Source organism: Bos taurus, chromosome 8, assembly GCF_002263795.3.
Source record: "Bos taurus isolate L1 Dominette 01449 registration number 42190680 breed Hereford chromosome 8, ARS-UCD2.0, whole genome shotgun sequence".
Classification (NCBI taxonomy): domain Eukaryota; kingdom Metazoa; phylum Chordata; class Mammalia; order Artiodactyla; family Bovidae; genus Bos; species Bos taurus.
This window is the reverse complement of record NC_037335.1, coordinates 17079546-17096234: the sequence shown is the minus strand read 5'-3', so window position 1 is coordinate 17096234 and position 16689 is coordinate 17079546. Positions and strand designations below refer to the sequence as shown.

The 16689-nt window shown below is 42.2% G+C and overlaps 1 protein-coding gene across 1 annotated transcript in view; it reads left to right on the top strand.

Annotated features, from left to right (window-relative positions):
- TEK (TEK receptor tyrosine kinase) overlaps positions 1–16689 on the top strand; it is a gene marked incomplete at its 5' end in the record, with an annotated part of 103049 nt that overhangs the window by 56945 nt on the left and 29415 nt on the right. The window contains 6 exon segments of the mRNA NM_173964.2: positions 1040–1171; positions 1819–1959; positions 3614–3742; positions 6001–6152; positions 8222–8366; positions 15164–15325. Coding sequence (NP_776389.1) covers positions 1040–1171; positions 1819–1959; positions 3614–3742; positions 6001–6152; positions 8222–8366; positions 15164–15325 — 861 coding nt within the window.

Below are 16689 nucleotides of genomic sequence, written 5' to 3'. Positions count from 1 at the left end.
ATTTAATATTGAAGTATGGCTGATTTACAATGTTGTGTTAGTTTCATATGTACAGTAAAGTTATACATATTCATATATCTATTCTTTTTCAGATTCTTTGCCCATTTAGGTTTTTCTCCACATTCTTTAAACTTCTGCTGCTGCTAAGTCACTTCAGTCGTGTCTGACTCTGTGCGACCCCATAGACGGCAGCCCACCAGGCTCCTCTGTCCATGGGATTCTTTAAACTAGATGTTCCCAAACTTTGGCATGCCTCAGAATTATCTAAAACACCTGTGAAGCATAGGGTACTAAGCTACCTCCAGAGTTTCTCATCCAGTAAGTCATGGATAGGAGTCTGGGGTTTGCATTTCTAACAGATTCCCAGATAATTGGAGATGCTACTCATCAGGGGTCACACTTTGAAAACCACTGCTCTTGTCTCTAACTGTACCTGCAGCTCCTCAAGCATACCATGTTTTCCTCCCAATCTAGCCTTTGCTTAGAACACACTCTCCAGCATTATCTTCTTTGTCAATTAGGAGGTCGTACAGAGTCAACTCACATACTACCTCTTCTGGGAAGCCTTCCTTTATGCCCTATTCCAACCCTAATGCAGATTAGGTAGTTCTCACACTGCTATATTTAAAATGAATAACCGACAAGGATCTACTGTATATATAACACAAGGAACACTGCTCAATGTTATGTGGCAGCCTGTATGGGAGAGGAGTTTAAGAGAGAATGGGTACATGTATGTGTATGGCTGAGTCCTTTTGTTGACCACCTGGAATTATCACAACATTGTTGATCAGCTATACTCCAATATAAAATGAAAAGTTAAAAAAATAATTGGGTACTTCTGTCTTTGTCTTTATCATGTTCCGTTACATGTCTGTTTCCCGCATTGGACTCTTAGCTTTTTGAGAGCAGAGGTTGTGTTTTATTTATCTTCATTCACCAGCGTCCACTCATGTGGCTAACATGTCGCAGGTGCTCAGTAGAGCTTTGAGGAATGAATGTGCTCCACTCACCAGAGTTTTGTTTTCCTTAACCAAAGGATGTGAAGCTCAGAAGTGGGGACCTGAATGTAACCGCATCTGCACTGCTTGTATGAACAATGGGATCTGCCATGAAGATACTGGGGAATGCATTTGCCCTCCTGGGTTTATGGGGAGAACATGTGAGAAGGGTAAGTCAAGAGTGCTTGATGAGTACCTTGTGGATTTAAAATCCATCATTGCTGGATCCAAATTTTAGATCTGGACACAGTTGGGATGGAAGCTAAATGGCCTCTGTGACACCATATGGTAACTTTGTGTAAATTCAGAAAAGGCTCTTTATTGTCAACCACTGGAAAGTTGTGAAAGTCACTCAGTCGTGTCTGACTCTTCGCGACCCCATGGACTGTACAGTCCATGGGATTTTCCAGGCCAGAATACTAGAGTGGGTAGCTGTTCCCTTCTCCAGGGGAATCTTCTCAACCCAGGGATTGAACCCAGGTTTCCTGCATCACAGGTGGATTCTTTACCAGCTGAGCCACCAGGGGAAAGTTGTGACAGGTGTACAAATCTGTGACGTCATTGATGTGAACACCGTTCCATCAGTTTGTGCAATGCACGACCTGCATGACTGGGAGTAGTGGCTCCTATGTCCTGTCCAAAAGGCAGTTTCATTATCTGTAAGGTGGACCATGAGGGTTCTTTACCCTGACCATTCCATGGCTCAGACTGGAATATTTTCCATGTTCAGTGGTCTAGGAGAGACCCTTGAAAAGAAGAATCATGCCTTTCAAAGGGTTGGGTATTTGCCTCTGAATCATCTTTTTCTCTCCCATAGCATGTGAACCGCACACATTTGGCAGAACTTGTAAAGAAAGGTGTAGTGAACCAGAGGGATGCAAGTCCTTCGTGTTCTGTCTCCCAGACCCCTATGGGTGTTCCTGTGCCACAGGCTGGAAGGGTCTGCAGTGCAATGAAGGTATGGGCCAGTCACACCCTGAAGAAACAAGGTTCTAGCAGGTATACCGAGGATTCCCAGCTTCCCAGACATCGGTGTGTAGGACATACCTGGACTACTCAGTCAGCTGTCTATGCTGAGCTATAGGGTTTTGAATCAAAGATACTTTCATCCGAAGTTAAATATGCTTTTGTATTAAGACTCTGGACCACTTAGAAAGTGCTGCTGATACACATCACCTGGGGATCTTTTTAGAACACAGATTCTGTTCTATAGGTCTGGACTGGAGACTGAGGGTCTGCATTTCTAACAAGCTCCCAGATGATGCTGTTGGGTTTCAGACCACATTTTGGGCTGGAAAGGCATAGATTTACTTTTTTCACTACATCATAAATATCAGTACTTTTATGTCAGATACAGACAAGATTTGGGATTTGAAAATTGAGGAAGTTAAGATCTTATCTTCTGTGGATACTAGTAGCTTCACCTACTCGAAGCTCAGAGGTGTACGTTTCTCATCTACTTTCCAGTAGGCTTTTCATATTGACTATCACACGGTAACTTAACGTGAACGCATGTGTGCTCAGTCATGTCCAACTCTTTGAGACCCTGTGGACTGTAACCCACCAGGCTCCTCTGTCCATGGGATTCTCCAGGCAAGAATACTGGACTGGGTTGCCATTTCCTCCTCCAGGGGATCTTCCTGATCCAGGGATAGAACCCACGTCTCCTGCATCTCCTGCACTGCAGGCAGATTCTTTACCACTGAGCCAAATAGGGAGCCCGATTTAACGTGAATCTGTAGGCAAATATGCTAGACCCTCCCTAACAAATGCTAATGTGGTGAGTTAGCCAGAGCTCAAAGACGTTTCAGTATTTGCTCCCCAAAGTCAGTTTTTTCCACATCTGGCACTGCTGGAAGATGGACTACGTGGCACTATTCCATTTCTCCTTGTGTTGATTGTATCCTAAACATTGTGAAATTTACAGTGAGGAGACTCTGCAGTGCAGTATATTCCTCTCAGGAGTGTTTATTTTGTTTGTTATGTCCTGTAAGGCAATCAACTTGGGGTGACTCAAACTGCAAACTCTGACTCCCAGGCATCAGCTCAGACTCAGTTCATTCCTTTTACCTTTAGCTGGGCTGTGTTGAGCTTGCACTTAAAGATGTGTGGTTCTGGGAGCAGCCAAAAATTTGGGACTTCCTCCCTCTGGTTCTTCCTTTCTAAATTTTCCCTCCCAATTTTAAGTGGCTGCAGTTGCCCTGACTCTGTCCTCTAAGACTTCTCTACCAGTAAGACTTCAGGTTTTCTCTGGAGTTCTAACATCCCCACATAGTGTCAGCTGTCCTGACCATGGGACTAAAAGCTGGGGAGCACACCATTCCCATCTTCCAAGTTTTAATTCCCCTCAGAGCCTTCCTGGTCCTTCCCATCCTCCCTCCCACCTCATCACTCATCAATGCTTTCAGGTGGCCTGGTAAGTGCTTATTCAACTTGCCTGGAATCAGAATTTCTCTAACCTTTAATTTCTTGGTAATACAGATATATCACTTACTACCTTTTATAACCGGTAAGGTTGATAGCTTGGAGAGAAAAATAAAACTAGCCACTTACAGCCTGAATCTTCATCCTTCCCCCATATTAACACTAGTTGTTGATGCCTTTGTTGACAGCATGCCAGCCTGGTTATTATGGACCAGACTGTAAGCTCAGGTGCAGTTGCACCAATGGGGAGAAGTGTGATCGGTTCCAAGGATGCCTCTGCTCTCCAGGACGCCAAGGGCTCCAGTGTGAGAAAGAAGGTAAAGCAAGGTAACACTGTAATCAGGGCCGAGTTCAGCACATCTGAACCCAGCTTTGCTGGCATCATTCTTGCCCCACGAGCCCAAGAGTCTTAACCTCCTTCTGTTTCCAAGCAGAAGTAGGGAAGAATAGATCCTCTGTTCTAAAGGACCACTTTCTGAACCTTCTTTATGGACTCTCACATTGGCCTTTCCCATAGAGAATGAACCTCGTGCTCTTTGTAGCACAGTAAGTGATAACCAGCCACTGAGAGCTCTGTCTGCCTCTTTGACGGTCTTTTCTAGGACCAGACTTTTCCCTGGATATGCACAGCAGTGAAAGAATTACTTGGAAGAATTACAACATTAGATTTTTTTTGGCTGGCTTTCTTCATTTACCATACTGTTTTTGAGGTTTATCTATATTGTAGCACATATCAGTATGCTTCTCATTCCTTTTTATTGCCCTACCATCTGTTCTCATTAAAAAATCTTGTCTGAACATAGCCATGCCCCTTTGTTTACCATAGATCATGTGAGGCTGCTCTTACAACGGGGTTGAGTAGTTACCACCCAGAACATATGGCCTGCCAAGTTGAAAATATTTATTATCTAGTCCTTTAAGGAAAGTCTGCTAACCCCTGTTCTAGAATATACTTTTTAAAATCAAAAGAAGCATATTTTTAAAATTTAAAAATAATAAACATATATTACATTTTCAGTCAAACAAATATAAATAACATATGTCCAGTGAAATCTGCACTCAGAGTAGTAAGACATTTGTAGTCTTTTCTCTGTGAGTTTTAAATATCAGAACAAGTATGGAGAGAAATACCAACTGTTTTCTCAAAGGCCTTAGCTGGTCAGCTTTATACTTTCCCTTCTACCCCAGGATTTGGACTTTGCTACAGGGTAGGAATCTGGGAGGGTGTAGAGAGGGGAGGAAAGGCTATGGGGCTGTCAGAGGATGGACTGAAAGTGGGCAACAAACAAGCTTAATGATTTGCCTTTTCTGTTTCACTTCTTCCTTTCTGTACTAAGGCCGGTGTTGCAAAAAAAATGTGAGACTCTCAAACTTAGACCCAGATTCTGGGCTTTCAAGGGGCAGACCCCTTTCCCCACACCCTCTACCTGTTCCTCTAACCTCCATCCAATCGCAAAAAACTGCAAGGGGACAGAAGGAAAGGCATGGATTGAAAGTGTTAGAGCACTTCGAACAATTCCAACACCAGTACCTAAGTGTGCTAAACAGTTTGGCAAATTTTCTCATTATAGTCTCCCCAGCTCTGCAGATGTATCAAAGAATACCTTTGTGGCTATTAGACCTTTTCTTCTCCTGCTCCGTACACTTCACTTGTTTCATTCTAGGCTTGAGAGATAGGATAATAATATATAATATCAATATTGATGCATTTACCCTGACCCCCACCTCCTCTCAACACTGCTATGGAGCAGCCTGTAAATGACTGCTGTTCTTTTTTTCTGGAAAGGACTCAGCCACTTTTCCAATGTTTTAAGTGCATGTCCATCTCCTACATTATTTACCGAGTGTTGGACCGTTTTCAGTTGTGTCCTACATGTGGTCCAAAACTCTCTAAGACCCCACAGTTCAGGATAAAATTGTTAAATTTCAGGATTATTCATTCTCTACTCTGCAGATATTAAGTAAGGAATCCTGATGCCTTTATTGATATCAGAGGCATTTATTTTCCTTTCCATGTTGGCAGCAGTATTCTTTATTTGGCTACTGATGAGAAATTGATTAGGGGAATTTTATTCCACTTCCCTTCTTGGATGTAAATGTGAATATAATTAATCATCAGCCAGTTGCAGTCTTCCCAATCAATGAGACATCTCTCAGATATCAAAACTAATGATCACATTGTTGATCAGAGAATCAGGGGCTTGCAGAGTGGGAGAAGAACTGGCTTTGGTTTTTGTTTTTGTAAAAATAAATTCCCTTAAAAAGCAAGAGAGGGACTGGACAGTCAGATCTGCAGAGATGTGGTGATGATGACCATTTCAGCATTGAGACCGTATCCCCTAGGACCCTGAGAAAGTACATCATTATGGCAAAGGGTGTGAATTCTGGTTCTGGTAACCATTTTAATGGGAATTGAGAGCAACTACCCCCAAAAATTTATTATATAATGATAAAACAATAAAATACTTGCCAATTTCTTGCTCAGTACATGACTTGCTAGATGGTAACTACTTTCATATTTTCTGCTTATGCTGTGTTAAAGATTAGGTTTCACAGTGTTGTTTCCTTCATTCAGGTGTGCCAAGGATGACTCCAAAGATAGAGGATTTGCCAGATCATATAGAAGTGAACAGTGGTAAATTCAACCCCATCTGCAAAGCATCTGGCTGGCCCCGACCTGCTAATGAAGAAATGACCCTGGTGAAGCCAGATGGGACAGTGCTACGTGTAAGAGTTATTCTCTCTCTCTCTCTCTTTTTTTTTTTTTTGGTAGAACAAATTATAGCTTTTTTAATAGTTGAAGCGTAGTTGATTTATAGTGTTGTGTTATTTTCAGGTATATAGCAAAGTAATTCAGTTCTATTTTTCAAGATTATTTTCCAGTAAAAGTTACTACAAGATATTGAATATGGTTCCCTCTCTTATAGACTAAATCCTTTTTTTATGTAGTGGTTTGTATCTGCCAATCCCGAACTCCTAATTTATGCCCCACTAGCCCTCTCCCTTTCCACAGTGGTAACCATGTTTGTTTTCTATACTATAAGTTTGTTTTCTATACTATAAGTCTGTTCTCTGTACTGTAAGTCTGTTCTCTATACTATAAGTCTGTTCTCTGTGTCTGTGAGTCTGTTTCTGTTTTGTAAATAAGTTCATTTGTGTCATATTTTAGATTTCATGTATAACTGATATCATATGATATCTGTCTTTTTCTGTCTGATTTGCTTCACTTAGTATGATAATAAGTCCATCCATGTTGTGGCAAATGGGTCATTTTTATTCTGTTTTATGGCTGAGTAGTATTCTATCATGTATATGTATGTGTGTGTGTGTATCACATCTCAGACAAGACTGGGTATTCATATCTGGCACTTACCACTGGTTAGGGTGCTACCACATCGTTTTGCTTTGCTTGAAAGAAATAAGGACTAAGCTACTTTCCCACATGTTTCCCTTCCCTCTCCCAACAGTGCCAAATGCAGCAGAGACAGGTACCACCTCAAATTTCTCTGTGTCACAAGTGGTCTGCAGGAAATTGATTTATTTTGTTATCTAAAGACTTGGAACTAGTTATTTTATTTTTCTCTCAAATATGACCAAAAATCAACTTGACCAGAAGGTAGATCCAAGTGATGTCTTAGGGGCAGAATATGCAGAATATTCACACATCAGATGTTCCTGATTCCACTTTAACAATCCACTAGGTGTAGTAGGCAATGGCACCCCACTCCAGTACTCCTGCCTGGAAAATCCCATGGATGGAGGAGCCTGGTGGGCTGCAGTCCATGGGGTCACTAAGAGTCGGACACGACTGAGTGACTTCACTTGCACTTTTCCCTTTCACGCATTGGAGAAGGAATAGCAACCCACTCCAGTGTTCTTGCCTGGAGAATCCCAGGGATGGGGGAGCCTGGTGGGCTGCCGTCTATAGGTCGCACAGGGTCGGACATGACTGAAGTGACGTAGCAGCAGCAGCAGGTATAGTAGGAGCCGACTGACAGCTTCCAAAATCTTGCTGGCCTTTCCTAGTCACAGCTACCTTCTGGTGAGAGCTGACCACACTACACACGTCTCACTTAACATTAGTTAGTTATTTTGCAGAAGTGGAAACTGGTTGGGTGAAGCTAAATAACTAAAGAAAGTGAGAATCACTCAGTCGTGTCCAGCTCTTTGTGACCCCATGGTGGTAGCCCACCAGGCTCCTCTGTGCATGAAATCCTCCAGGCAAGAATGCTGGAGTGGGTTAGCATTCCCGTCTCCGGGGGATTGTCCTAAGCCTGGAATTGAACCTGCACTGCAGGCAGATTCTTTAGTGTCTGAGCCACCAGGGAAGCCCAAGCAATTGGCCAGAATTGGCAGAGCTGGGATGTGAGCTTGGGCCCATGTGTTTTCAGAGCCTTGACTTTTTCCAGAATACAATACTCAGCCAGCCTCTCAAACACTTCAGAAGCCATTTTGTCATTTCATCCAGCCATCACTGCATTGGACCATAAAAGAACAAATGTTACCAGAAGCAGTTTAGAAGGAATTAGACTTTTTGCTTGGAAGTGTTTATCCCATACTCCCAAACACACAACTACAACAGCAGGATCTGCGAGGGCATCAATCCAACATAAACTTGCAGGGTTACTACAATAGCTTTGGAAATAAGCCAACGCTTATACAAGCATTGGACTGATCTTCTTAATCTCTTCTAGAAAACTTCTTATTTAACAATGAGATGGGGTCAGTGTTATGAACCTTTGTGTTTATACCTCTGTAGAAGCTTCTGTTTTATTTTTTGTATTTGACCTTTCCAGCCAAAAGACTTTAACCACACGGGTCATCTCTCCGTGGCTACCTTCACCATCAACCGGATCCTACCCCCTGACTCAGGAGTCTGGGTCTGCAGTGTGAACACAGTGTCTGGGATGGTGGAAAAGCCTTTCAACATTTCTGTTAAAGGTAAGCTCCATTTTCCAGGGGAAGAGATTGTATGCTTGATGGTTTTGCATTTATGTATTGCTGGGCGCCGCCTTTAGATAGAAATGCCCTCTGACCGCTAAAATGCCTTTTGGATGTTCTCCAGGATACTAAGCCTTAAGCAAAAAAATTACGTGCATTGAAATGGAAAGGAGGGATTAAGTTTATGACCTTTGGAATTACATAGCCCTGGGTTTGATTTTTATGGCTGACAGCTAGTAAACTTGGGTGTGGCTTTGAGCAAATGAATTTGACCTCTGTTCAGTTCAGTTCAGTAGCTCAGTTGTGTCCAACTCTTTGCGACCCTGGGGACTGCAGCACGTCAGGCTCCCTGTCCATTGCCAATTTCCAGAGGTTACTCAAACTCATGTCCATTGAGGCAGTGATGCCATCCAACCATCTCATCCTCTGTTGTCCCCTTCTTCTCCCATGCTCAATCTTTCCAGCATCAGGGTCTTTTCAAATGAGTCAGCTCTTCACATCAGGTGGCCAAAGTGTTAAGAGTTTCAGCTTCAGCATCAGTCCTTCCAATGCATATTCAGGACTGATTCCCTTTAGGATGGACTGCTTGGATCTCTTTGCAGTCCAAAGGACTCTCAAGAGTCTTCTCCAACACCCCAGTTCAAAAGTATCAATTCTTTGGTGCTCAGCTTTCTTTATAGTCCAATTTTCACATCCATCCATGACCATTGGGAAAACCATAGCTTTGACTATTCGGACCTTTGTTAGCAAAGTAATGTCTCTGCTTTTTAATATGCTGTCTAGGTTGGTCATAACTTTTCTTCCAAGGAGTGAGCATCTTTTAATTTCATGGCTGCAGTTACCAGCTGCAGTGATTTTGGAGGCCCCCCAAATCCACTGTTTCCACTGTTTCCCCATCTATTTGCCATGCAGTGATGGGACCAGATGCCATGATCTTAGTTTTCTGAATGTTGAGTTTTAAGCCAACTTTTTCACTCTCCTTTTTCACTTTCATCAAGAGGCTCTTCAGTTCTTTACTTTCTGCCAAAAGTGTGGTGTCATCTGCATATCTGAGGTTATTGATATTTCTCCTGGCAATCTTGATTCCAGCTTGTGCTTCATCCAGTCCGGCATTTCTCATGATGTACTCTGCTGCTACTGCTGCTGCTAAGTCACTTCAGTCGTGTCTGACTCTGTGCGACCCCATAGACGGCAGCCCACCAGGCTCCTCTGTCCATGGTATTTTCCAGGCAAGAGTACTGGAGTGGGTTGCCATTGCCTTCTCTAGATGTACTCTGCATATAAGTTAAATAAGTAGGGTGACAATATACAGCCTTGATGTACTCCTTTCCCTATTTGGAACCAGTCTGTTGTCCCATGTCCAGTTCTGACTGTTGCTTCTTGACCTGTATACAGATTTCTCAGGAGGCAGGTCAGGTGGTCTGGTATTCTCATCTCTTGAAGAATTTTCCACAGTTTGTTGTGAACCACATAGTCAAAGGCTTTGGCATAGTCAATAAAGCAGAAGTAGATGTTGTTCTGGAACTCTCTTGCTTTTTTGATGATCCAGCAGATGTTGGCAATTTGATCTCTGGTTCCTCTGCCTTTTCTAAATCCAGCTTGAACATCTGGAAGTTCATGGTTCACATATTGCTGAAGCCTGGCTTGGAGAATTTTGAGCATTACTTTACTAGCATGTGAGATGAGTGCAATTGTGCGGTAGTTTGAGCATTCTTTGGCATTGCCTTTCTTTGGGATTGGAATGAAAACTGACCTTTTCCAGTCCTGTGGCCACTGCTGAGTTTTCCAAATTTGCTGGCATATTGAGTACAGCACTTTCACAGCATCATCTTTTAGGATTTGAAAGAGCTCAACTGGAATTCCATCACCTCCACTAGCTTTGTTTTTAGTGATGCTTCCTAAGGCCCACTTGACTTCACCTTCTAGGACGTCTGGCTCTAGGTGACCTGTCTGAACCTTTCTTTATTTGTAAATAAAGCTTAGCTTATCTACCACTCAGAGTGATTGTGAGATTGTTAAGTAGTGGAATTGCATCTGGCACAAGTCTGGTAGTGATTTTATTTTTGTAGAAAGTTTAACTTTGTCATTGTCTTGACTTCTGATTCACTACAGAGAAGTTAGAGAATCTTAATTTGCAGACTACTCACTTAATATGAAGCCTGGGTGAACATGAATGATTTTCTTATATATTCAGAGTTCTGACTATTCTTCCTACTATGAAATACTATTTCAAAATTTGGAATTATTCCAAGTGGATTTGTGTACATTTGAGGCTTGAGGGGAAGGAATAGAGTGGAAGTAACTCCAAGTTCCCTTGGTTGTTGTACAGAGAGGTAATACAAATTTTAAATTTGAAAGTTACTTTTGAATGTACTTAGACAAAAGCACCTAATAACTCTGTGGTATGTATTCTAGAAAGGCATTGGACTAAATGCTTCATTCATCTTATTATTTTTAAAATATTCATGGTATTTATTTTTTGGCTTCACCAGGTCTTAGTTGTGGCAGGCAGGATCTTTAGTTGTGGCGTGGGATCTAGTTCCCTGACCAAGGATTCATCCCAGGCCCCTTGCTTTAGGAGTGCAGAGTCTTAGGCACTGAACCAGCAGGAAGTCCTATCTTACTTCATTTTTATAAAGACCAGGCACAATAGTGTTGTTATCCCGTCTTGATCAGTCCGGAACTAGGTTCAGAGGTTTAGGTGACTTGCCTAAGGTAGCCCATCTCGTGAACAGCCAGTCTCAGTTTGGAACCTGGTCCAACCCAGCATCATCATTTCTAGATCATTTTGCTTTCTCAGTCTCTCCTGTTACAGATAAGGAAGCAAGATAACTGAAGTTGTTGTGTATGTAACCTACTTCACTACTTGATTAGGAATCTTTGGGTGATCCTAGAGGTAATTTCTGTCAATGAAAGTAAATACCCAGAACATAATCTTGTTTTAAAAAAAGGTCAGTAACAATAGTAACATAAATAGAGCCTCATAGAGTTAGATTCTCTGCCCTGAGAACCCACAGAAACAACCTCAGAATCTTTAATATTTTTTTTTTGATTACTGGAAAAGCCTGGATCTATTTTATTCAGTAAAACATTAACACAATCAAAATAATTTCTTACGTCATATTTGTTCTTGGAAGAAAGGAAATGATATGCAGACAAGACAAATTATGTTATTTTTGGAATATTTGCTGTCCATGGAAAGTAAATAATAAGTAAAAAAACAAACCATGTTGCTAAGATTCAGAAGAGTCACTGATTCTAATTTTTATTTTTTAAATAAGACACAGCACGCAACATCAGTCCATTGAAATATCTCTTGTTCTAAGTCACTGATGCCTCTTCACTGTCATATTGACTGACTGGTATCCTCAAAATGGAAAATTGCAAGTAGGTAAATTGAGCAGTGTCTTTAATCATAATATTAAAAAAGATACAGAGATACAGATTTCCTTCAGTGTTTGTAGGGAATTGGTTCTAGGACCTCTTTGGATACCAAACTCCACGGATGCTCATGTCCCTTTTATAAAATGGTGTAGTATTTGTGTACAACCTACGCACATCCTCCTGTATACTTTAAATCATCTCTAGATTACTTAAACAATAGCCACCCCCCCCATCTGTGGTTTCACTTTCCACGGTTTCAGTTACCCATGGTCAAATGAAGCTCAAAACACTAAATGGAAAATTCCAGAAATAAACAATATGTAATTTTTAAATTGTGTACTATTCTGAGTAGCGTGATGAAATCTCACAGTGTTCCACTCCATCCTGCCTGGGATGTGGGTCTTCCCTTCATCCCATGTATACCACTCATTAGTCACTTAGACATCTACGTTATCGTTTCCTCTGTCATGGTATCAAAATGCTCAAGTTCAAGTAACCTTTATTGTATTTAACAATGTGATGCTAGCAATTTGAATATTCCCTTACTTTGCCTAACTTATAAGTTAAACTTTACCTCTGGTATGTGTGTATGGGAGAAAAAAATGGTGTATGTAGAATTTGGTACTGTCTGCAGTTTCAGACATCCACTGGGGTCTTGGAAAGTATCCCCTGCAGATAAGGTGGATTATTGTAACACCATATATAATGTAAATGCTATGTAAATTGTTGTTAACTATAATATAAATATTTTGTAAATAGTTGCTGGCACATGGAAAATCTCAAGTTTTGCCTTGTAGAACTTTCTGGAGTTTTTTTTTTTTTTCCTTTCTGAATATTGATCTGCCCTTGGTTGAATCTGCAGATGCAGAACCTGTATATAGAAGGTTGACTATACTAGACTTTCCTCCCAGAATACAAACTAGAGCAACCACTTTGGAAAATTGGCAATATATGCTAAAACTAAGCATACACTTGCCCTGTGATGACATTCTACAGCTAAGTTTATGCTCAAAAGACTGCATTTGTTAAACAGTGTTCAAGAATGTTCTGAGGAGTTTTATTCCTAATAGTCCAAATATCCATCAGCATTAGAAAGAATAAGTAGAGTGTGTTATATTCATATGTAATAGGTTTCTAGGGCTGTGGTAGCAGAGTACTCTAGACTGAGCAGCTTAAACAACAGAAATTAATTTTCTCAGTGTTCTGGAGGCTAGGTGATCAGCGTAATCTTACGTTGATCTGAGATCAAGGTGTTAGCAGAGTTACTTTCTTCTGAGGCTTTGCTTCTTGGCTTGTAGATAGCTATATTCTCCCTGTATCTACTCAGGGTCTTCCCTGTGTGTGTGTGTGTGTGTGTGGTAATTTGATCTTCTTATGAGGGCCTCCCTGGTAGCTCAGATGGTAAAGAATCCGCCAGCAACTCAGGAGACCAGGATTCAATGCCTGGGTCGGGAAGAGCCCCTGGAGAAGGGTATGGCTACCCACTCCAGTATTCATGCCTGGAGAATTCCATGGACAGAGAAGCCTAACTGGCTATAGTACATGAGGTCATGAAGAGTCAGACACGACTGAGTAACACGTTAATGAGGACAGCCGTCATACGGGATTAGTGATGACTATAGCCCTCACTGTAACTGAATTGCCTCTTTAAAGACCCCCATCTCCAAATACTGCAATGCTCCCCTCATACAGCAAGGGTGATGTGCAGGGCTGGCTTCATGGGCTTATGACCTGTCCACACAGGGCCCTACACTTGGTTTAAGTTTCTGCTGTCTTCAACTTGAAATTTTACCTTTGAATTCATAAGTGAAGTCCAGTGACACCATGGAGCTTGTGCATGAGTAGAAGAGACCGATTCACAGTCTGTCTCCTTTCTTGGCCACCCCATTCCCCCATACATGTTCTCCGTGCCCCAGGAGTCTAATGGACCTCTTAACTCACGGGAGTTCAGTAAGACTCAAAGCAAGTTGAATAAGTTGAGCTACTTCTATAATTGAGTAAACAGGATACTGACAGCCTGTCAAGACATCCTTTCCTTTCAAACCAGAACTTGCTTCATATGGTAAACATACTGTATATCTGTTTATTTACCATGCCCCTTATGGGGGCTAAGAACCATTGAAATATCTAAGAATGTTTTCTCTCATCCAGAACCAATTTTTACCTTGTTGGGGGTACTATTTCAGTCCCATTGAGAATACCTGGTCTTTGAGGTGGGGAGGTTATTCTGGATTATATAGGTGTGTTCAGTTCCTTAGTCATGACCGACTCTTCATGACCTCATGGACTGTAGCCTGCCAGACTCCTCTGTCCATGGGATTCTCCAGGCAAGAATACAGGAGTGGGTAGCCATTCCCTTCTCCAGGGAATCTTCCTGACCCAGCAATCAAACCCGGGGCTTCTGCATTGCAGGCAGATTCTTTACCATTTGAGCCACCTGATTATCAAATGGTAAAGACTGTCAGAAAGAGGTATCACAACAGAAGAAAGGTCAGAGAGACATGAGTTTGTTGTCTTTGAAGATGGATAAAGGGACCATGAGTCAAGGAATACAGGTGTTTTTTAAGAAGCTGAAAAGAAGAAAACAAATTATCCCCTACAGCCTCTAGAAAGGAACACAGCCCTGTTAACACGTTGATCTTAGCCCAGTGAGACTAACTACTGACCCCCAGAGACCTCTGATTTCTGACCTCCAGAGCTGTAAGATAATAAATTTACGTTGCTCTAAGCAGAGAGAGACAGACAGACAGACATAGCCTGGTGGTCTAGTAGGATGATTGATATTAAATAATCACACAAAGAATAATGAATTCTGAAAATTGCAGTGAAGGAGAAGATCTGTGGAAGTGTGTGGCATGTGAGACTAACAAAGGTTCAGGGATAGACACTGTGAGGAAGTCACATCAGAGCTGAGAGTTGAATGATGAGTAAGCGATAACTGCAGAATTGTGGGGGGTCTGGTGCATTCCTTGCAGGAGAATAGTATCAGCCAAGAATCTGAGACAGAAAGGAGCCTGGTGCATTGTTAGGTGAATGAACTGAAAGGTCACTGGGACTGGAGAGTGTTGGATGAGAGGATGAGGGAGCTAAAGAGGCGGCAGGGGTGCTATTGTGCAAGGCCTGGCAGGTCATGGTATGAATTTCAGATTTTATTCGAAATGTAATGGGAACACATGGAAAACTCTTGATCAGAGGAGTGCTCATTCTTTAAGAAAGTACTCTGTGGGTGGCAGGGGGGAGGGGTGAGAGCAAAGCCAGGAGATCACAGAGCGGGTAAGTGCGTTGAATCTGATCAGAGAACTCAAAGCGGGCTTTGTCAGGAATGTGAAGGCACTCACCCACTACCCCTATCTCAGAACAGCGGTAAAAACCCCAAGTGTAAGGACTGATCTGATTCTTGACATTTTATTTAGTTCTTCCAAAGCCCTTGAATGCCCCAAAGGTGATCGACACTGGACACAACTTTGCTGTCATCAACATCAGCTCTGAGCCTTACTTTGGGGATGGACCAATAAAATCCAAGAAGCTTCTGTACAAACCTGTTAATCACTATGAGGCTTGGCGGCATATTCAAGGTAAGATTTGGCAGGGAAATGCTCCAGCAAGAGATGGGACACCAGGAAAAGAAATTTGTCCCCAAATGTAGAAATCCTCTCTCTCAATCTCAACCCTCTACCCCAAGGTAGGGGCTGTGGCAGAGGATTCTACTTTGGAGTATTCAGGAGAGAGTGGCGGGGTGATGGCTCCTCTGAGTTGTGGGTCTACCTTTCTGAAAGTCATGGTGTAAAATGGGGCACAGAACCAGCCTGTGTCAGGAGTCACTATCTTCATCAATGCTTCCTGTCCAGGTTCCTCTGGATCTCCAGTCCCATTTTTACTCTGTCTTGCTTGGTCATGGTAAAGGACACGTGTTTATGCTATGAATACAGTAACAGGGAAGTCCAGGGCCCACTGGAAAGGCAGGGACTTAATCTGCTTACATCTGAGGGGTGATTTTTGCTACTGTTGTTGTTCAGTCGCCAAGCTGTGCCCAACCCCTCATGACCCCATGGACTGCAGCACACCAGGCTTCCCTGTCCCTCACCATCTCCCAGAGTTTGCTCAAGTTCATGTCCATTGAATCAGGGATGCCATCCAACCATCTCATCTTCTGTCAACCCTTGTCTTCTTCTGCCTTCACTCTTTCCCACCATCAAGGGTCTTTTCCAATGAGTCAGCTGTTGCTACTGAACCACGTTTTCTTTTTTTTTTTTTTCTTATTTGAGTTTGCCCTGTCTGCATTCTCCTAACTCACAGAAATTTGGGAAGGAATTTGGGCTGTGGCTGACTGAACTGGGGTAGGGGGAGGTGGGGCTACAGGCCCATCCCCAACTTTTTGAAAGCAAAAGCCCCAAATGTAATAAAATGTCAAACGTTCATGAAAACAGTTAAATTTATTTAAGTTAAATTTACTTTGAAACAAATTACAGTCCTGCTTATTGCATGATGATGTAATAGCATTTTTTTTTAAAAAGCTGAGCACCATCTATTGACCCAGCTGCTTAAATTGTGCCATCTTATCGTGAGACATGCCACAGTCACACTTGTAGGGAACATACACACCTCCATCAATACTCTAGTCTCACTATGCCCATGAATTCCTAAAAGGGCCCTCTACCCGTGACTGCAATGAAGGAGACACCGAGACACTAGTTCCATCCCTGGGTCTGGAAGATCCCCTGGAGATGGAAATGGCAACCCACTCCAGTGTTCTTGCCTGGGAAATCCCATGGGCAGAGGCGCCTCACAGGCTACAGTCCAAAGGGTCGCAGAGAGTCAGACACAACTGAGCGACTAAGCGCATATAATCAAGGAAGTTACCAAAAAAGAAAACGAAGGTTTGGGGCTTAAAAACACTAGCTGACGTGAGTACATTGAATAAAATCATGGTAGTATTACA